The 22396-nt window shown below is 37.9% G+C and overlaps 1 protein-coding gene across 5 annotated transcripts in view; it reads left to right on the top strand.

Annotated features, from left to right (window-relative positions):
• The window catches only part of LOC117407524 (stAR-related lipid transfer protein 13-like), a 145603-nt gene that overhangs the window by 114658 nt on the left and 8549 nt on the right, over positions 1-22396 (top strand). For 4 of the 5 annotated variants that reach the window (XM_059029597.1, XM_059029598.1, XM_059029600.1 and 1 more), the window contains 3 exons: positions 16776-16847; positions 18417-18498; positions 20650-20713. In XM_059029597.1, coding sequence (XP_058885580.1) covers positions 16776-16847; positions 18417-18498; positions 20650-20713 — 218 coding nt within the window. Of the gene's footprint in view, positions 1-2845; positions 2988-16775; positions 16848-18416; positions 18499-20649; positions 20714-22396 lie in introns of those variants that run through there. The other variant, XM_059029601.1, reaches the window with a different exon arrangement.

Raw genomic sequence — 22396 nt, 5'->3', positions numbered from 1 at the left:
ACCAATTGTAATCGTGAGTGTTTTGTTTGTTTTGTCGAGTCTAAAAACTGTTTGTTTGTTGTTATTAGACGGCTAACACGATCCGGAGCTGTCGCTAAAGGCCAGCACCAAACCCGGACAACATTGCACTTGTGTCACTGTGACAGTGATTGAATGATTCTTGGTGTTAGATCTCCCTCCCGACCCAAACCTGTGTTGTGAAACGTGCGTGTTTTGTTTGTTTTTGTTTGTCGTTAATAATACGGTTTGTAATTATTTGGACGGCTAACACGATCCGGAGCTGTCGCCAAAAGCCAGCACTAAACAATCAACAACACTGCACTTTTGTTTGCACTAAAGAACACTAGAGCACGCACTGTGGACTGGTGTTTGTGTTTGTGTATGTGTTACGTGTTGGTGAACTAAAAACAGGACTGTTATTATTTCGGGGCCAACCTGCAGATTACAAATAAGCAATACACGCCGCTGTATTGCTTCATTACCATTGTTATTATTTACTGTTGTTTTGCACTCAAAAACCATTAAACAACATTGCTCCTGGATTATTATTGTCTGTCTGTTTATTAATCACTGCTGCATTACCTTCACCTGCACACAGTTAACCACTTTGCCACAGTCACGATTAACTGTATTTGCACCACGAGCACTATAGCACTCCCTGTGGACTTGTGATCGTGTTTGTGTTACGTGTGAGTGTTTAAATATCGGGACTATTATTTTGTGGCCAACCCGTGGATTAAAACAGAGCAATACGCAAACCATTGTGTAGTGTCTGTTATCATTATTGTTTACTGTTTTGTCATCAGACTTTGGATTACAAAAATAAACCTCCATTTCACCAGTACTTAGTTGTTTGTCATTGTCTTGAGCACTGCATCACCCCTACACCTGCGCACTGCAACCACTTTGCCACATAAATATATAGGAATATTTATACATTTTTGTCAGGGTAAATGTATACTGTAGGATGCACTAATTATATTCTTTAATCATCCTCTAGATTTTCTTATTTTTTTCTAAGAAACAGAATTATATGTTATGCACATTTTTTTATTTTGCAGGTTTATTCTCATGTCTGTTTTTATGTATTTGTTTCTTTATTGAACGCTTACGAGTTCAATAAAGTAAGCAGAGGTGCCGTTTGACACCTTAAATCCCTTTTGAGACAACAGTGGTGACTTTATTGACTTTTCTGAGCGTAAGCCTGTATTTTAGACATCAGCTCTGCCTACTTGCGCTATTAGCAAACGCATACGTTACCCGCACATGGCCACATCATAAATGACAATAGCAACCTGTCATACCATCATGGATTTCCATCTCTTCAGATCAGAGAAGCAGTACAAGGCTGGGCCTTGTCAGTCCATGGATAGGAGACTTCAAACCTACTCCAGCTTTGTTACAGGAAGTGGTATTTATGGCTCAGTAGAAGGCACTGTTTTCTGACCAGAATTCAATATAATGCCCCAGCATGGGTAAAAGAAGAAGACATTAAACCACACTGATTCTGAAATAGTCTACACTGATCCAGTGTATGATTATTAGGCCCAGTTTTACCAATTTAACTTTTAGTGCACATCCTCTGCTGAGAACTTGTCTAGGCCCTGTTTCTAAGCAACCAGTATAACACGTCAGTAAGTGGGAAATTACAGGAGAGAATGGTTTGGGCTGACTGAAGTGCTGACCTTTTTAGAACACCAATCACAGCTTAGCTGGCAATTTATAGAAATGGAAAAAGTTTTTTTCCCAGCCAGTAGCTTCTCTAACGTAATATAGGGTTAGGTGGGTAGACTGTTTCCTAATGAATAATACTCTATTTACAGTGATGTATTTCTATGCAGGTTGTCTTTTGGCTTCAGTTTTTATGTAGCAGCAGTGTGGAGTAGTGGTTAGGGCTCTGGACTCCTGACCAGAGGGTCGTGGGTTCAATCCCAGCTGGGGGACACTGCTGCTGTACCCTTGAGCAAGGTACTTTACCTAGATTGCTCTAGTAAAAACCCAACTGTATAAATGGGTAATTGTATGTAAAAATAATGTGTAAAAAATAATGTAATTGTATGTAAAAATAATGTGATATCTTGTAACAATTGTAAGTCGCCCTGGATAAGAGCGTCTGGAAATAAATAATAATAATGTATGTACTCCAGTTTGATCCCTGAGTGGAATAACATACATCCTTAACTTCAACAGTCAAACCAAAACATATTGACCAAGACATACATTTATTGTATTAAAAATATTCACACAGATTCATCTTCTCCATTGTGCTTGTTGGCAACCTATAATTATTATTTATTTCTTAGCAGACGCACTTATCCAGGGCAACTTACAACTGTTACAAGATATTACATTATTTTTACAGACAATTACATTATTTTTTACATACAATTACCCATTTATACAGTTGGGTTTTTACTGGAGCAATCTAGGTAAAGTACCTTGCTCAAGGGTACAGCAACAGTGTCCCCCACCTGGGATTGAACCCACAACCCTCTGGTCAAGAGTCCAGAGCCCTAACCACTACTCCACACAGCTGCTCCCGACAAATAAAATAATTACCACACACACATTAGAGACTGGAACTGTATGAGTATGAGCTGTGTAATTATTCAAAGCAAAATGCTGTGTTATAGCAAAGTCAGTTCCTACAGTTTGACGTAAAGGTAGACCAAATATTTTGCTGATGACAGTTGCTTGCTGGAAACAATGTTACTGTAAATACAGATTCATTATTAGAGAGGAAAGCTTGTACAAGAATCCAGCTGTGGATTCCACTCCTCTGTATAGGGGGCGGGGTTTAAAAATCAGATCTGAAAAGAGCCAGTTCAAAGTGGTGATATAGAAACCAGACCGGAGACAACAGCTTGGAAACCAGGAGGCATCAGCTGGGGTTGGATGGAAGTCTGGGTATTTTTCACTTTTGGTCCATGATGGGACAGCGTTGAAATTAGAGGCACTTCTTGGAAAAGAGTGCCGGACATCAAGAGGTACCGTCTTACTGTCAAGCTTACACATTTACATGATGTGAAAATTGGAGCTGCTACTTTGATATACACATTTATGTATTCATGTATCTGTTTATGAAGGGAGTAAAAGAAAAATACAACATAAGAACAAATTGAAGCAAAACTAACTAGCAAGAAACAACTTAGTTGAAGGTCATTAAATTGTTACATGCTAATCTCTTGTCTCTTGCTAATTTTATAATGTTAAAAATTGTTTTCTTAATTTAGAAAACAGAAATGGAAATTAAGGCAAACTTTGCCCTTTCTTTAAAATAGGACCAAAGACGGGCAGATTGATTAAACGTTTGCTGTAGTGCAAAAATTGCACAAAGTAAAAACTAGTAAAAAAAAAAATAGGTGTATTTATATACTACTTTCTTCTAAATATAAATACATTGGTTAAACTGTCTTCCTGTTGCAGTTTATACTTATAGCAGAAACATATATTGATTTGTACACTTTTAAATGCCTACATTGATCATTTCAAGATAATACAATTCAGTAAATGCATTTCGGTATAATAATAAAGTTGTGAACTTAATGAAGAGGAGAGATGCAGTTAAAACAATATGAAATTCTAGTGTTGACTCTTTTAGTGGTTACTTTTAAAAAAAATATAGCATTGTGTTCCAAGACTGCAAGGGGAAAAAAAAGTTAGTGTTTTTTCTCACCAAAAAAAAAAAAAAAAGAAATTCCTGCTATACCCCAAGATGGATGTCAAAACATTTTTGCATGTGTGGGAAAATGGCTTCCATCCAACGTCTGGAATCATTTATCTTCTGCTCAAGCCTTGCGAATGACTGTTTTATGTATTTTACAGAAAATCATGTTGATTGATTTAATTTATGCTCAGGGTTTTGGACACAGGATGGGGACGTTCAGAGCTGTGGAAAATAGTGTAAGGATATTTTATTCCTTGCAGGCCCTGTGGCAGGTCTCATTTGTTTGGCACACCAACAGATATCATTTTAGACCAGTGACAACCAAACAGCAGCTGGAGCATTACTCTGTGGCCGTGTTAATGGATGTCATGTGTGTGTGTGTGCGGGAGTGACCAATCAGGAATGCACCTGCACTTCAATGAGTGAAGTTTTTTAGATCCAGGGGTCACTTTCAACAGTGAGGAGAGTATTAGTGCCACATGTTATTTTAAGCCTTAATAACCATGAAGGTGAGAAATGTATCTGTAACAGATATTTGGGATCGGCAGGATAGCTCAAGCTAGCCATTAGCTATCAAGATTTTGCTGCATTTTTTCAGCAATAGGTCACACTAAATCTGAACACATGGCTGTTAGTTGTACATTGCATTTATTTAAGCAATTTAAGCAAGATGTAGCTATTCAGCTAAATTTACAGATCTGTACTGTAGTGATATAAGACTAAAAGGCTGAGAATCATAGGAGTGACCACTTATTTTAAATTGCTTTTGCTTAGCATTCATCATACCAATGACCTTGTAGACAGCTGTTTCAAAGCTCGTACATTGAGTTCATTACCAAATTCCTGGTTTGTGCTTTTGTTTTTTTTTAATAAGTCTGGAATTATTACATGCTAAAATGTCAACATTTGTTCCATTGAGTGGGTCTCTAGATTATGCTTGTGTGTCTTTTGTAAATTCCGGATTCTTTTTTTTAAACATAATCCTTCCTTTTAATTCAGTGTATCTGTTCAGTGGATGTATTTCTTGAAAGGAATTCATCATTATTTTATGATATAGCTTTACATGTTGAACCCAGCTGAGAGCTCCTCCTTTGTTTTAAGGCAACTAGCCCAGTTCTGCGGACGTGCTTTAACTCAGGGAACTGTCTCAAACCTCCAGGTGGTTAAGCACTTTCAGATTAGAGACTCAAGCAGTGAGTCTTGAGGTGGTGCCTTCAGATTAAAGACTAAGGAGTCTGCTTGGAAAAGGAAAAGAATGTTGCCACCGCTGCCTGCACCTTTTATTTTTGCTTACGACACTGTAAGACCTTATTCTCTTGTCAGCAGATGCATTTGTGGTTTAGCTTTGAATAAAATGTAAAGACATTTGTACAGGTTACCAGAGTTGTAGAAATACAATCCGGGTTGAGCGATGAAGTGTTTTAGATGCATAGAAAACAAGAGTTCTCATGTCGCCTACTTTATATTGTACACGACAGTGTAGGATATGGAGACTTGGGTGGGTGGATGTTGTGTCAGTGTGCATGGACATCAGACAAGGCTGTCATTTGATTTTGTTCTATATAGCCTGCTTCTACAGCCTAAAAAGAGATTATGGTAGCTGAAATGCTGAGAGGAAGTTGTTATGTTTTGTTGAGTCTACAAACCATTCTAAGGTCATAAATCATCCATTTCGTTTCTATTTTTAAATGTTTAAATCCATTTGATGTGTAAACGAGTACATCCCAAACTTCAAATCCTTGTTCATAATTAACAGTACTATATTCTCTAAACAGGCCACAGATTAGAACAGCATGAAGGTGGAATGACACTTTCAGCTCTCCCAAAGGAGAATGACCTCTTCAGGTCACGGTTAAGGTGCATTGGATAAATAAAACACGTACCCTGTAATGCATAGTACAAAACAGCCTAATTAGTCAACCATGTCATCTGAAGATAGTTTTCAGAAAAACGTCTAGTGTATTAAGAGACACTTGCTATACAATGAATTACAATATGATAATAATGAAAAATGTCAATATGTCTTGCACATCAATATAGCACATCTGTCAAAACATGGACCACCTACAGTAAATAGCCAAGGTGCTTGCCACAATGCCACATACACATGTTGAGGAATTGAGCTAAACAGTGGAAATGCAGAAAAGAACAGGTCATTGTATCAATATTTAAGACAATTTGTTTCTATTGAATAACAGTATTTCAATTGTGAACATATAAAAAATAGATTTGCACTTCCTGTAAATAGTAACAAAACAACCTTGAAATGCCAACCCTCGGGCAAGACTATAGCACTTCACACATCAGAGATCCCAGTATGTAAGCTGCTTATGCATTTGTCAGTCTGGCGCTGGGGCCGCATTGCAGCTTTTTGTCTGTTTTTTTTAGATCACCAAAACAGTAGTAGGTGGAAAAACAGGGTTGGCGTATTTCAGTAGGAATACGTAAAGACAGAGTTAGTACAGACTGCGGTTTGGAAAGGGTGTGCACGATACCACGCCAGAGACCTCAAAATGAAATCACTTTCTGGATTCTTTATTTTATGAATGGTCAAATCCGTTTCCTAGCAACCTCTGGCAAGGTCTAAATATAACTCAGAAAGTAATGTTAGGCATGGTTTAAAAACACTATTTTAAGTTTAAACCAAGTTGAAAAGGGTAACAGTGGTTAAGCATCACTACTGTGCATTTGGACTATAGCAATCAGAGGCTTCTTTACTGTATTATTATTTGTTTATTTAGCAGACACCTTTATCCAAGGCGACTTACAGAGACTAGGGTGTGTGAACTATGCATCAGCTGCAGAGTCACTTACGTCTCACCCGAAAGGTGGAGCACAAGGAGGTTAAGTGACTTGCTCAGGGTCACACAATGAGTCAGTGGCTGAAGTAGGATTTGAACCAGGGACCTCCTGGTTACAAGCCCTTTTCTTTAACCACTGGACCACACAGCCAACCTGTAATGTTGTAATAATGTTTGATTGCAGTTATCCAAATTCGATATCTTTGGATAGTCTGGTCTGGTCAATTCTAAAGTGGATGCAAAGTTTGACTCCATGTTTTCTGTGAAAAAAAAGTCAGCATTTAAAAATTAGAAAAACATTTTGGAATCCTTTACACTTACATTAAAATACAGTAAAGCAAACAAATATTTCAACACAAATGTGTTTTTATATTGTTAATTTTGTTGCTAAATGATTTGTTTCTAAATTATATGAAGGTGTGTGAACTATAAGTCCACTAGGGGCTGATGAGATTTGGTGCCTGTGCAATTTAACAGCTTCTGTAATGTTAGTTTACATTTATCATCCCAACATCTGGAAGAATATGGCTTATAGCTACAAAAATATCTTAAAGAATGAACCACTAAATATACAATGGTTTCTGATAAATTAAGACCAAAATAGTCACTGTGCTTCGCTGTGTTTGTGGTTTGACCATGGTTAAGTCAAATTTTGTATACCAAACCTCTGTGGCTTATTCTCTTGTCTGCTTAGATTATGTCACTTTGAGAAAGAAAAGAAGCATTCTGTCTGTACTTGAACAAAAAGATATGCTAGGGGTCTGAGAAAGCCAGGGTACATGTTTTTTAATACAGACAGAGTGCAGATGTAAGAGTGAAGCATCTAATAGAATAACAACTCCTAACTTAGCAAAGTAGTAATGGAAAAAATGTCTGTTAGGATTCCCAATTATTATTATTATTATGATTTATTTCTTAGCAGACGCCCTTATCCAGGGCGACTTACAATCGTAAGCAAAAACATTTCAAGCGTTACAATACAAGTAATACAATAAGAGCAAGAAATACAATAACTTTTGTTCAAGTAAAGTACAAGTTTGACAAACCAGAATTCAATAATACAGCAGGTAATAGTGATAGTTACATCAGGATATGATTAAATAGTGATAGTTACATCAGGATGTGATTAAATACAAAGTACTACAGGTTAAATGCAGTATTACAGTATTCTGAAGTACAGGATTAAATGCAGTAAAATAGGGGCTGATAAGAGCAAAATAAAGCACATTTACATGAAGGGTGGTAGTGTCCCAGGATACAAACAGAGGAGTTCTACAGGTGCTCTTTGAAGAGGTGAGTCTTAAGGAGGCGCCGGAATGTGGTCAGGGACTGGGCAGTCCTGACATCTGTAGGAAGGTCATTCCACCACTGCGGAGCAAGGGTGGAGAAGGAGCGGGCTCTGGAGGCAGGGGAGCGTAGCGGTGGTAGAGCTAGTCTTCTAGTGCAGGCGGAGCGGAGAGGTCGAGTGGGGGTGTAGGGAGAGATGAGGGTCTGGAGGTAGCTGGGTGCAGACTGGTCAAGGCATCTGTAGGCTAGTACAAGAGTCTTGAACTGGATGCGAGCGGTGATCGGGAGCCAGTGGAGCGAGCGGAGTAGTGGAGTAGCGTGGGCGAAGCGAGGCAGAGAGAACACCAGGCGGGCAGCAGAGTTCTGGATGAGCTGGAGCGGACGGGTGGCGGACGCAGGGAGGCCAGCCAGGAGGGAGTTGCAGTAGTCTAGGCGGGAGAGTACCAGGGCCTGGACCAGGAGCTGGCAACATTGTAGGTGTCTAATTTTAAACGGGGTTCCGTTATTGACTAATTCCATGAACCATGTCTATGGTGTGACTCAATAGATAGGAATATCAAGATTTTTATTTATTTTTTTTGCTGTTGCATAATTTCTGTTCCAACATATTAGATTGTGTAGTGAGTAATGCATGTGATTTTGAGCTCAAAAAAAAAAAAAGATTGTATGAGCAGGAGTCCTTTATCCCATAAGAGGGTGGTCCCTCAGGACAGGTTTGAGGTACGCTTGTAATGCTGAGAAGCATAAAGCACATTGCCACTGCTTATTAAATCCCTGCTCTTTTTTGAAATAGAGAAGACTTCACTATCCAGTGCGGCCAGTCCATAACTTTCATGGTTGTAATACAGAATGTTATTGACAGATAAAGTGGTCTTTCCATTGGCAAGCGAAACACGGGGATAGCGGAACTATCTGTCCTTGGTTGGATTGTTACAGGAAGTTTGGAAGAAGGGGGGTGATTGGTGACACTGTGGGAATTTCCTACTACATACCGGCCTGTCTCCTTGAAAAGGGGTGAGGGAGTTTCAGATTTTAGTTTCATGATCTGTTTTCAGAAATGGCTGGTGTTGTTGATAAACTGTATGACAGTGACGTTGAGTGTTTTGGAAGGCCCCAAATAAATTGGCAGTTTCAGAGAAGAAAAGTTGTTAATTCCCTATTACTGAAACAATGGATTACCAGTATGTTTGTTTGAAAAGCCCCATGACGCGATGTTTTAAAAGAAGGTGAATTCCAAATGTTTGTAATAAATCAATGTATATTTCTCTAAATCTGTAAGGTGTTCTGCTTGACTGTGTTGTTTTTTTAAAGACTCAGGTCCACTATCGCTATCATAGCAGCACTTCCTACAGAAAAGTACACACTGTATGTAACAGCAAGTTTACAAACTGTAAAGAACTTTAGCATCCCTAGTATATACTCTAGCATTCCACAGGAAATGACAGGGGAGCACTGTCAAAAGTCGTTTTTTCAGTCTGTTTAATTTTAGAGTTTCTTGTACTGGAAGAGTGTCTTGCTGCTCAAGCAGTGTAGCTAGAACAAGGTCATAATAAAAAGAGTAGCGTGGTTTGCTGTAACCCACGCTACCCAGTATTTGAACCCTGTCCCAAACATGTTATTCACACCATTACAATCAAAGAAACAGTGTGTACAACCAGTTCATTCAAGAACATATTTCAATGCATCTACCCGAGCAGAAAGCAGACATTATCTTCAAGCAGACTTCTACGAAAGGTGCATTGTGAAGCAGGGGGTGGAAATATCCAGGCAGCGAATAAGCTTTGAATGACTGATTTCTTGCTTGTGTAATTCCATAGCGTAGTAATATACATTTTTGTCCTACAAATTGTGAAGCATTCAGCAGGTGTGTGATGTTAAACTTGGTCACTTGGTCTGTAAAGGAGACTTGGCTTTATTTGAAAGGCTTGACAAACTGCAATATAGCGTAATGTTACATTGACCAATGTCAAGTCTCTTCAGTAGTTGTACACATAGCCAGCTGCAGGGGAGTAATAGTGATACTCTCATGTTACAGTAGAGAGGGTTGTTAGGTATAGGTGCCAGTAAATGCAAACTGTTATATTTATCCTAGCAATTAGGGCAATGGGACAGATACAATTCCCAAAAAGGATCATACAGGAAGAAATCCCAGTGAAAGAAATGCACTATTATTATTTTGTTATTTAGCAGGTGCTTTTATCCAAAGCGATTTACAGAGACTAGGGGGTGAACTATGCATCAAAAACTATTGCAGAGTCACTTGCAATAGGACCTCGGTTTTACGTCTCATCCAAAGGACAGCGCACCAGGAGGTTAAGTGAGTTGCTCAGGGTCACACACAGTTAGTCAGCGGCTGAGCGGGGATTAGAACCGGGGACCTCCTGGTATCAACCTCTTTTCTTTAACCTCTGGACCACCAAGCCCTCCATACTGTGCCTCCAGAGTTGAAATAAAAATCCAGACTCAGTGTATTTAAGGTTTATCAGTCTCAGAAAGCAACACCTATTGCTTCTGATGCTTCTAATTTCCTAATTTTATTATTACTACATACAAAAAAGCTTTTGTAACATTCTTCTGAGGATAGTGCAGACTTTACATTTATTTTATTTTTTTTAATTTTTTTAAGTATGATTTCAAAGGTTGTGAACAGCCTGGCCCATGAGTTTCACACAAATAACCAGACTTGAAAATGCATCAAAACATGAGGAAATACTGTAGCTGTTGCACACTACCTTACAATAAGTTTGAAACTGGTCTGTGTTACTGAATTGCCTGTTACAAGATTGAAGCAACAATGATATAATGCTGTTAACTAATTAAGCTTAAACTTTCCCAGGAGAAGAAAAAATACATGTTTGTTACTTGTCTTTCTTGTGGTACAGTTTTTGGAATCATAACCACATTAAGCAAAGCTCACTGACTCACTGCTCCTTGATTTCCCTTTGTTTGTCATGTTTTCCCTGTACAGCTGCCTTCGTTTTTTCCATTTCTAAGGAGGCTTGCTAGAGCAACATCTGGAATTCCCAGCCCCTAAGGAACAACTTTTACTGGAGCAGTTCCATTCCAAAATCGGATAGGGGGTACTCCAGACTACTTCAGTTGCTTCAGCGAAAGTTGCTGCCTCAGATTAAACTCCAGATTTTTTTTCATGAAGTTTAGAGTATCATATGAGATATTCACTTCAAAAATATTTACAGGGTTTTTCCAGCAAGTAAAAGACCTGAGCAAGCCAAAGCTTCCCCTGTATTAAATTCAGTGTGGCACAGCCCATTTAGAGCAAAATTGTGCTCACATGGATAGCCAGATGGCAGTGTTATGAAATATATGAATTCATTACTGGGATAACCTTGTATGTGGATTAGAAATCAGAGCTTACTGATTCATTGCTTTCCCACATACTTAAAGAATGTGAACCAGTGTGGGAAAGAAGACGTTAAGTGTACTGTGTAGGATTTATATATCCACCAGGGACTGTACAATGACTTTAGAATGATTGTCCCAATTAAGTATCTGTTTGTGAATGTTTATTTTTTTGTAAGAGAACTTCCACTATGAAATTGGAAAGTTTTATGTCAGACTGCTGTTATTATATTTGTAATTTTCAAGATAACAGACAGTGGTTTAATTGCAGGATCTGTGCCATAGTGTTTAGTATCTAAACTTTAGAATCTCATAGAAAGGAGAACAGGAATGTTACAAATGTTCAATTTCTAAATGTTTTAGTCCAGTAAAGTTTTGATGTGGCGATGCTGGGCTCTTGTTAAGGACAGGCAGGAAAACCTTCAGAGGAGAAGGGCAAGACGGAGAAGATCCAGCATATTCACACCCAGGGTCACTTTGTTTGGGATGGATTGTCCTTTCCGCTTGCCTCTGCAGTTGTGTCAGCTGTGACGTGGATGGTGGCCCGCCTCCTGCGCCTGCTGCATGCCTGTGCTGCATTGCAAGTTTCGCTTTTGTTAGCCGTCGCAGGTCCTGCCACCTTTTCATCACCTGGTTGACTGTCCTCCTGGTAACACCGTCAGCATGACGTTCTCCACTATAGAGGACCATATGACCTCTTTGGTAGCATAACTGCTGTTGGCTGAGGCTTTTCCAAATAACTCAATTTCATGCTGAGTGACCTCAGCATAAGGACCCTCGGCTCCTCCTCAGAAAACTTTTCTTTTCCGTGCATCAAGAGGACTTTGCTGACCTTCCTCTGACATATTGTTTTTGTTTGGTTTGGTTTTCATGCTCCACAAATCTCATACAGCGCCTACTGCTGTCTGTACTCTTAACTCACTTCACCACTGGGCTGTAAGTGCAGCCGCTAAATAGCCCGATGCACAGGCTGAGGCAGCGCTCATTGCAACCCACATTATCATGATTGCAGCTAATTTATTTGTGCATGTTGAGTAATTTGCATTGCTCTTCAGCTTACAAAGGCCGCAATGCAATATAATTGATTGGCCGCTAGGCAATTTGGATTTTGCAGCCACAATTGTTTGCACTGCCCTGTCCTTACATCAGCCACCATATGTTTTAGCAGGGTTCTCCCCAGGAATTCTGTACAGCCGGGTGGCAGAACATTGTAGCCGGGAGCACTTTTAACAGAAAAATAAACTTGCCTTACCTTAAATATATAATACGGACAAAGAATTTGAATAATGTGTTGTCTTTCGTTGACTATATCTGGTTGCTCTTTTTATGTTCTACATTTTCTTTTTCGTAACTGTTTTTTATTCTGGTAAATTACCGTGCTTATTTAGGCACTATACGATTTGACTGGGGACACCAAAGACACCAAAGTTCACACCAAAAAAAACGGTAACCTTTTCACTTGCTAATGCATGTCCTTTTTGTTTTTCGCTGTTCTACATTGTTTTAATGCAACTGTTCATTTTAACCATTTTTTTTTTACATAACAGTACTCACACACGTTCGGTCACCATCATAATTGTTGCATGAAACCGGACTGTAATAATCCAGCACCTCTGCACTTAAACTGTAATTGTATATCAGCTGACAAGTATTCCGCTGATATCCCATCACACCTTTCTTCTTAAAGGCATACAACCTTTATACATGAACCCCCAATATCTCTCACAAGCACCTGGGTATAGATTTTTACCATATCACAACAAAAGGAAAACGCTTTTTTTTTTTGGTGCATATGTATAGCTATTACGTACTATATATCACATTACAGTACAATGATACGACAAAAAAATAGACTGAATGATAATACCTTTTTTTTTAATAAAGTAGACGGCGCAAATATAGTATTAGGCGGTGGATTGCGCCGATCGCCGGCTTATTTTTTAAACCCTGCATTCATTGTCGCTGTTTTTGCTTTGAAAATAATCGGTTATTTTTTTAGCAGTATAACATTTTAGCCTCTCGAAGTGTTTAACACAGAAAACCCGCAAATAGTTAGAAAAAGCATTCTTCAATTTACTGTACATTAGCATTAGAATTAGCAGTAGTAGTTTTCTAGTTAGCAAGACCAGCATTGAATGGTGCTGTCATTGCCCCTCCCAAACTTTACACCACAAGTTAATGTACAAAAAAAGTTCTTAAAACACTACCATTACTCAGCTGTGTAATTTAAATGAAAAATGAAGCATTTTGTGGGGAAGGTGGCAATTTGCTATTGTAGAAAAGATCACAGCTGAGCTACAATCCATATGTTTGTGGAATTAGCTTTTATTATACAGTACATTTTCATTATTTATTTGTGGTATTTGACTTCATCACCAGTATAGACATTAAAAGTCCAATTCTCCCTGCAAAACTACTTTAACCCTTATTCAGGAATGCACCAGCAAATATACTCATGTACAACTTTGCAGGAATTCCATGCAAGTAGTAACTGTTTCTGAACAGATGCCTGGTGCTGTCATAGAGCATAGATGGATGGTGTTCTCTCTGACAGATTGAGATAAGAAGCAATAGAATCCCTCATTGGACCTGGGGTAGAGTTAGAGGATGGTGAAATCCCAACTTCTTTGACAGCCTCAGGGGGGGTGACTAAGTGCTGCTCTAGCCTGAGCTTTCTACAGCAAAGGTTCAAATACTTGGCCAGGTTGGGACTAGTCATAAATGTCACCACCAAAACATGTGATTCTGGTTGGGCACCTGAAACCTGGGTTAGAGACTCACTCACTCCTGGGGGCACCAGTAGTGAAACTATTCAGATCAGATGTACTGAAGAGTTTTGTATTTACAGGGAATAGGCTTTTTCTCCACTGCAGCACCTACAAAAGCCTCTTTATTGTTCGTAAAATCACTTAACATGACAGCACTAAATCGGTAGGCATCTGGTTTTACATCAGGATTTACACAAATAGCCAGATAGACATTTGATCCATACTTAGCCTTTTTGGGGGTGTAATAACAGGGTATTAGCTTATTCTGTAGGTAGTAAAGTAGGTAATACAGCAAACTCTTTGAAAAGTTACATTTTCTTTATAAATAAAAGTTGAATGTGTTTATGAGCTTTTACCTTATTAATTAAGGATTTGTTTTATTTGAGGTTATGTAGAAAAGTAGAATTCAAGTGAAAACAATACATAGTATAGTGTAAATGTGTTTGTCTCAGGCCCTATAATGACCCTACTGTAGCTGGCCATAAACTGAACTTAATTAACCCTGAGTAACTGACACTAAATGACTGACCCATTGTACCTCATTCTCACAGGCAACACTTATTCTGCTTAATTGGTTATTTCCTGCTAGCTTTGTTTGGCATAGGCAATTATCTTGTATCAGCTTCCAGTATGGTAAAATGTGTGTGAGACTTTTTTTTTTAATTATTACTTTTTATGTTTTACTATACTGCTAACATTTTGGTGTTAAAATATATGTCTGGTTTAACAGAATGACCGTGTAACATATACACTTTTGCTGTTTTTATCCTGTTGTTTTATCATTAATAATTGTAAAAGTATTTTATAGCATATTTCCTTTGTACATTCTCTACAGCCATTGTATCCAAAATTATAAAACACCACTTTAATTTTCACTGGGTCTTGCTTCAAGACAGTTGTGAATAATGTTCTCATTACAGATTACAGACATCCAAGCTTTGTCTGACAGCTTTTCATTTTTGTTATCTATATTTGTATTTCTTCCCAGGACTGCACAACTGATGATTACTGGCACAAAATGAGATATAATCCCTATTGCCATTAAAGAATAGACAGCAGATCAGCTAAATTGCTTGTATACATTTCAGGGTAAGAGACAGGGTGACCTAGTGATGCGAAAACTAGGAATCAGGAGATCCTGATGTTTAAATCCCTACAATGGTTAAATTGAGTTAAGAGTGTAACCCTGACCCTCAGGTCAGCTCTCAGGACAGTAATCAGGGGCAGCTGTAAAACTGAGTTTAAGCAGAACCCTTTTCTGGAAAGAAGATGAGGCGCCTCAGTTGTTCTTTTTTGGGTGACTGTGTCCCATCTGGCTTCCCCTGGGTTTAAACTCTCAGCTCTATAAGTGGCTGTTGTTTTGCGTTTTCATGTGTTAATTGTGCTTCCAAGAAGGTATTTTCCCCTCTTGAAATGTAGTGAACCCTCACGTCATTCATATGGATAGTGACACGCCTGATTAAGACTTCTAGTCTGCTGAGGCTACTGTTTGGATGGATTAGTGCCCAGATGCACTGCTAGACAATACGTTGGGTAACTGTGTCCATATGATACATCCCTTCATTATTATCCATGTCTGTCTTCATGATTCGGGAGGTTATGCAGCTCCATTGTGATCCAGTGTTTTCTGAAGTTTATGTATGACTCTGTAATAACTTTGTTTTGTACCAACAACTTGCGGAAGCAAGGGGAACACCATAAATCTCCCACACTTTAGTCTGAAATTATTCATCATCTTTCCACGCAACTGCATTCATTTAATGTTTTAAAAATGGAATACGATGTCTTGGTTTAATTCCTTTTCAGCTACCATGAATCCAGCCATTAAGTTTATCCAGCTAGACAAAGGTCTTTAAAGACAAGCCAGAACAGAAACTTTTACTTATGTAATAATTGGGTAATGAAGTTTAAGGGAAGAACACTCCTGCTCAAAAAGAAATCTGACTAGTTTTAACTGCGTTTGTATTACTTTAAGAAAACCGCACTTAACTTGGTTTTTGTCTCAGTACTAATGTATATGGCTGCTCAATAGGACGATATGTGGAGCACACACTGTGAGCATTACTCTGAAAAATGCTTTTTGCCTTTGGTAGAATTTGTTCTTTTGGAATAATCAACGCCCCCCCCCCCCACACACACACACACATAGTAAGGTTGTAAATCCAACAAGGGGGGCATTTTCCAGGATCACGGTTCTAACAATGTACGTGTGATAACTGGTTCAACTTTATAGGAAAATAAAATGTAACCATGTATTATAAAGGATTATAATCACACTGCTTGACAACTCTCCACATGCTTGACAACAGCCACTACTACCACCAATACTACTATTATCCCTAATCGCCTAGAAAATTGATAGATTCTGTCCATATGCCCTAACTTACTAGCTCCCTGTCAAATACCCTAGCTTGAGGATAGGGTCTTCTGTTTTAGAGTACTAAGTATGTGGGCTGCAGATCTCAGTACTGTAGCTGGAAAGATAAGCAAAGCTAGATCCTAAGGTTTGAGATGTTTAAACTTTTAAATGCAAAAGTTCCATAACCGCACCGTTAACTCATATCTTTGGGAGCAGCTGCTTCTCTTCCTAAATGTTTTTTTTTTTTTTTTTCTGTTTCTAAGGATCATAACTTGTTCCATACCACACATTTTTCAAGGCCATTATCACTACAAGCTCACAATGAGAAGAATCATCCAAACATGTTATGTAGCCCGTGTTCATTGTGTGTGTTTTTCGTTTGCTGTTGTTGTTTAATAAGATTTCCTAGGAGATGTTTTCCAGAAACCACAAGGCTTCTTGTTGTCCTGTAGCAAGGCTGGGGACATCCGTTATATATATAAGGGTTGGGCAATACTGAGTGACTAACTTAAGATTTTCTGGTTTGTTTTCAGAAATCGAAGCAAAAGAGGCATGTGACTGGCTACGAGCAGCAGGATTTCCTCAGTATGCACAGCTTTATGAAGGTAAGTTTACTTTATTATTATTATTATTATTATTATTATTATTATTATTATTATTATTATTATTATTATTAGTTTAGTAGTGGTAGTATTTATTTTAGTAGTAGTAGTAGCAGCAGTAGTAGTAGTAGTAGCATTTTGTCCTATATGGACGAGTGTATTGTGCATGCTGGGCTCGTATTTATTAAATCAAACAAACAGAAACCAAACAAAAGGCACAATGGCCAAAACAAATATATATTCATTATATACCTCTCTCTCTCTGACTCCTCTCAACCCCGGTCAGCAAAAGCTGCTGGTTTATATAGTGGTCGAGGGATTAACTGGTTATCAATTACCTTGTTTATCCCTTGACCACATTCCGGTTCTCTCATAAATGTGGTCTACAGCCAATTTCTCGATAAATGATTAGCTGCCGAGGACGCATTCTCACGGGAGGTATTCTGTAAGAGACGAGACGCAAACATCGTCCCTGCCAACTGCATTTAACTACAAAAAATAACAATCTAATACATTAAAAAACAGTAATAATACAATAATACAAAAATAATACAAATAAATACAGGGGTGGGGTGTACTCCGTCACACAGTACTATAATCACAGTTTAACATCAATATATGCATGTGGTTACAGGGCTGTTACTGCAATTTGCAGTACATTGCACACTGTGGATACAGTGACTCTTTAGAGTAATTTAGACAGCTGATGTCAGGCTGATATCAGGGAACTCAGTAGATCTCCTGGTAAAATGGGAGAGTGGCGAGCCATGAGTATCACTTGTGTGTATATGTGTAAGGTTGAATTACAATGCAAACATTGCATGTACAGTACAAAGAGTTCACAGGAACCCCTCTTACCTCTTGTGGTTTTGTTTGTTTAACTTTTCGATTACACTTCACTGTTTGCTCAACTCACTGTTAATATAATTGGGTTTAAGGTATCTTCAAAGGATTTATCTATATATTTGTTAAATACCTTAGTATGTCAAGGATATTTTAAAACGTGAAGCTCTGAATAGTTTGAAATGTGTGATAGAAAATGACAGTGCTGTCAGCCATAAGCTGTTGCTCAGCGTTTCTCTGGAGAACCCAATGTTCAAATGATTTTAAGTACGGTACTTGGCTTCTAAAAAATGTTAATTACACTCAGTAAAGGTAATGGAATGTGCCTTCTAGTGGCCCAGGATTTAGTTTTACCTATTGCATAAGTAATTACAAATGAGCTCTGTGCTTATGCAATAGGTAAACCTATTTCTATAACAGTCTATCAAAGAATTATGAATCCAGCAGGGCAGTTATGCAATGTGGCCTGTCTTCATTAGAAGAGAGGCCACATTTTCTCCCTGAAGCACCTTTTCTCCCTGAAGCACTTACCTGTAAATCTAAAATACTGTTCTTGCGTCTACATTTTCTGGCACCCAGAAACAATTCTGACTGTAGGACATTTTGGTTTCCTATCTATGAAAAGAATGTTAGAAATGCATTATAATATACAGTAAGGATGATCACTCTAACAGATTTTTCTAATCTTTGGTACATTAAATATGCATTTTTTTTTCTTTTGTGTTTCAGATTCTCAGTTTCCAATTGACATACCAGCAGTCAAAAGAGATCATGATTTTCTTGAGAAAGATCTTGTAGAGCCTCTTTGCCGGTAAGTACTGTAACAGAAACTTTCTGCTGATTTTATAACTGGTGGTGATGTTGTAATGTTTTCACTGGTTGAGTGGGCTTCAAACTGAAGATACATTCCTGGGCTCCAGCTATGAGCCATTATATATAACACTCAATGATTACGGTAAAATGGGAGTCCGATTTTAGTCCCAACATCTGTATTTATTAGCATCTCCTCTTTATGAAATTAATGATGTACGGTATTTATCCTTGGTTTAATAATGCTGTGTGTTACAAATATGAAGCCTTGGCTGAATGTAGGCTATGGTTAACTGGCTAAAAAGTTATCGGTTTAAGCCCTGGAAGAAGCTGTTTAGACGCTCACCCCAGTCAGCTACCTGGCATGTCACCACCTTGTGTTCCTACCAAAGCCATGGATAGAAGACCCTGTAACACTGATGAGTCTGCAGTGGCCTTACATTGTAATTGTAGCTCTTATATTCTATGGTCAGTGGAGTGACTAATAGAGGATATTATATCATAGATGCTAATTATTTTCTGAATAGGCTTTTCTTTAAGCCTGATCAGATCCAGCCTTAGTGGTGGATTATTTTTGCTGCCAAACATTCCGTATCTATTTTTTTCTAAACTTGAGTGGTGGAGCATAGCAGAAATGACCACTAGGGTAAACATGACAGCAGCATGAGAAATGTGCTAGTCCTAGAAAGTAACCTAAAAACATTTTAGTGGCACGACTCATGTAGTTAAATCAGTAAAACGCCTGAAGTGCTGCTCTGCTTTTATTAAAGGTAAAACACCATGGCAAAGCAACTGTTATGTGGGTATATGTGTTTTATTTTATTCAATAGCATCTTTTAAACCTTGTTTTTTGAATCTGGTTGCGGGGCTCCCGACCTCCTTCATCCTCAGTAGTAAAGTAATGCAGTAGTGTCACAGGCACCCCCGTTCCCTTTGATCTTTGGTCATTCACTGTGTATCACTGTTACTTGATATTCAAAGGCTTCCCTGCCTCTGGGGGTCAATGGCTGTCAGTCTCACATAACACATGTCTATGTTAAAACAGCTCGTACTACCCCCTGTCACCACTTTGTACCTGCGCAGTGAGGGGTTACAGCAGATTGACTTTATGTGGGACAGTCAAGGCACACGGGATGGCTTCAGATAATTACCACTTTAGAGGGATTTGAAGCCTTTGTAGTCAAGGAATACACATATCATGTTTAAAGCCGGAAGTATAGTTGTTACAAAGGCGACTGTGGGGCCTTTTTTCAGCAATTGCTTGGGTCACTCTCTTTTACAACGTTAATAGTATATTTGAATGTACAATTTATTTGAAATAACTAACAATATTTTGACAGAAAGATGTTAATATTTCCTAATCACATTTGAATCTTGCATTCAAGCGCTTGGCTTTATTTACACATTAAAAAGCCAATAATTTGAATGATACTGAGTCTGGTAAACTTTTATTACTAGAGCAAATTCGGGTGCCTAATTTAAGTAACATTGGTGTAAGGTGAGTTGGATGATTAGTTAATTTGTTTAAAAAAGGCAAAACAAAAATTGTTTTTTATGTACAGGGTATATATATAAATTTAAATGAACATTTATTTTGAAATCTAACACTATCATTTTAAGAGACGTTTGCCAAAATCTGAGACATGTGTCTGTATTTTGACCAAACTTTAATTAGGGTTAAGTGAGTTCAATGAAAAGAGACTAAACATTTTTGTGCAGGGAGCAGTCTTTGCAAGGCTATTGGCTAGAGCTTACTGAGCTCTAGAGTTGGCTGGCATGCAGACACACTGGCAACCTATTGGCTGCAGCAGTTAAACAAGTCAAAAACAATTGGTTGCAAGCAATTACAGAGTTTTCAGCTGCCCTTTTAAACCAATTAAGCGGTCTAATTGAATGTTTGGCATAGGCAATCTGTTGTTATCCTGTTTTAGGCAGGGCTTGATCTTACATTAAGAGACTGGCTGTAGATTCTCATTTTGAAATATCTGCCTTGTTCATCTCACGACTCAGGAGGTCTCAACTTGTGCAGTAGGCACAGCCTTTAATTTTGAAAAGCAATGCAGAACTCAACCAGATATCACAAGACAGAACTCTGGTGACATTTATTTCCGGCTTGGAATAACTAAAATTGTGGATTGTGACTTGCTTCCAGGAGACTGAACACGTTGAACAAGTGTGCCTCTATGAAACTTGACGTGAACCTTCCAAGAAAGAAAGTAAGTGCATGTTTTTAAATTCACTTTTTGTTTTTTGTGCAGAATTTTGAAGTTGGTTTCTTATACAACTTTCTAGACCACGGTTGGATTTATTTTATAATTGGAAGTGCTTGTTTACCCTTTATTTTCTGTAGATGATATACCAGTTTATTCTTAAATTTAAAAATAATTTATAATAACACGTTACATAGAACAACTGAAAAATCTACAAGTTATGCAAACAAGAAAAAGCGTATCTGGTCAGAAGCATTCTAGATTTTAAACAGTATGATTGTAAAATACATTTTATTAAACCATCACACAATTCTCCATATGAAAGTTTACCATGGTATATTTATACAGTACATTTTCATGCTTTTCCAAAAATGTTCACAATGGCATAATGTAGTGATACAGTTAAACTTTACAAGCGTTCTGAGTCGATGATATTGAACTCTCTCATGACAATTATGAAAATGACTAAAGCTAAAATTGACAAGGGCGGGACGAGTTCTGATTCACTTGCCAATCCTTAGTAGTTACATTATTAAAAGATTATCTTTGGTATGATTTAACTGCAACTCGAAGGTAAAAAAAAATACTGGTATACTGGAAATATATATTTAAAAAAACATGTTGTACAGTTTCAGTAATTGGTTATTACCTCTTTAAACAGTTTATATTATAAATATTATTTGATGCATTTCACAATTTAACGTGACATGTTATGAGCTGGCCTGGTGAGAACCACCTTGGTTTGCCCTTCTCACTTTTGTCAGCAGTGTTGTTTAATAGCAATGAAGAACAAGAGAAAGTTTGACAAGATAGAAGAAATGCCACCAGGAAGTTGTTTCTTATTAATTGTAAAAAACCACTCGAGACCCCCCAGTACAGTACAGAACACTGTACAATACTACATGTACTCTAGAGGCACCTGGGGGTCACATGAGGATACTCTCTGCAGTGGGAATACAAACAGACACACTGGAAGCAGTGAGTCTTTTGATTGCAGAGATAACCTGTATTAATGTGTTAATGGAATAGATTAGCACGATGATACATTTCAAAACAAGCAACCATGGTGTGTTGCCACTGCTGTGCTGCCATGGTTACAGCTGTTTTGTTGAGAATCTTGAATATGAATCACCCTTTGAAAATGGCAGTGGTCAGATATAACGGTTAAATGGGAGCTCTAGTTAATTGTATTCGAGTAGAAACATTTGAAGTATTCTAAGGCCCTTTATAAATGTTTACTGCAGTATTCCATGGTAAATGAATAATCAAAAGTAGTAGAGCTGGTTAAACATAGGCAAACAAGGTGAAGCTCAAATATAATAAGCCATCTTTACCCATTATTGGGTACAATATAGGCAACAGATATACTAATTCAACGTGCCCAAAATAATAAAGTAACATCTGCAAAATGTATAAAATTGACATGTATTCAGTAATAAACTACTGTATATCAAACTGTAAAGTGAGAATTTCAAACTAATTAATTTTATGTTTAATATTTGGAAGAAACTGTATGCTTTTTGTATTTGCATAATCGCTGGAAAGGATAGATTGAATAAAATAGTCTGTTCCATTAAAAAAAGCACATAATTTAAAAAGCATTATAGTTCAGCATTCAGCTATTTCTAAAGACATTGCCACATCCTCCCAAAATTTCCTGTTTAAATGAGATAAAATCATCATCTGGTG

The sequence above is a fragment of the Acipenser ruthenus genome, chromosome 8 (genome assembly GCF_902713425.1).
Source record: "Acipenser ruthenus chromosome 8, fAciRut3.2 maternal haplotype, whole genome shotgun sequence".
Taxonomy (NCBI): Eukaryota; Metazoa; Chordata; class Actinopteri; order Acipenseriformes; family Acipenseridae; genus Acipenser; species Acipenser ruthenus.
This window is presented reverse-complemented; position numbering and strand designations above follow the sequence as displayed.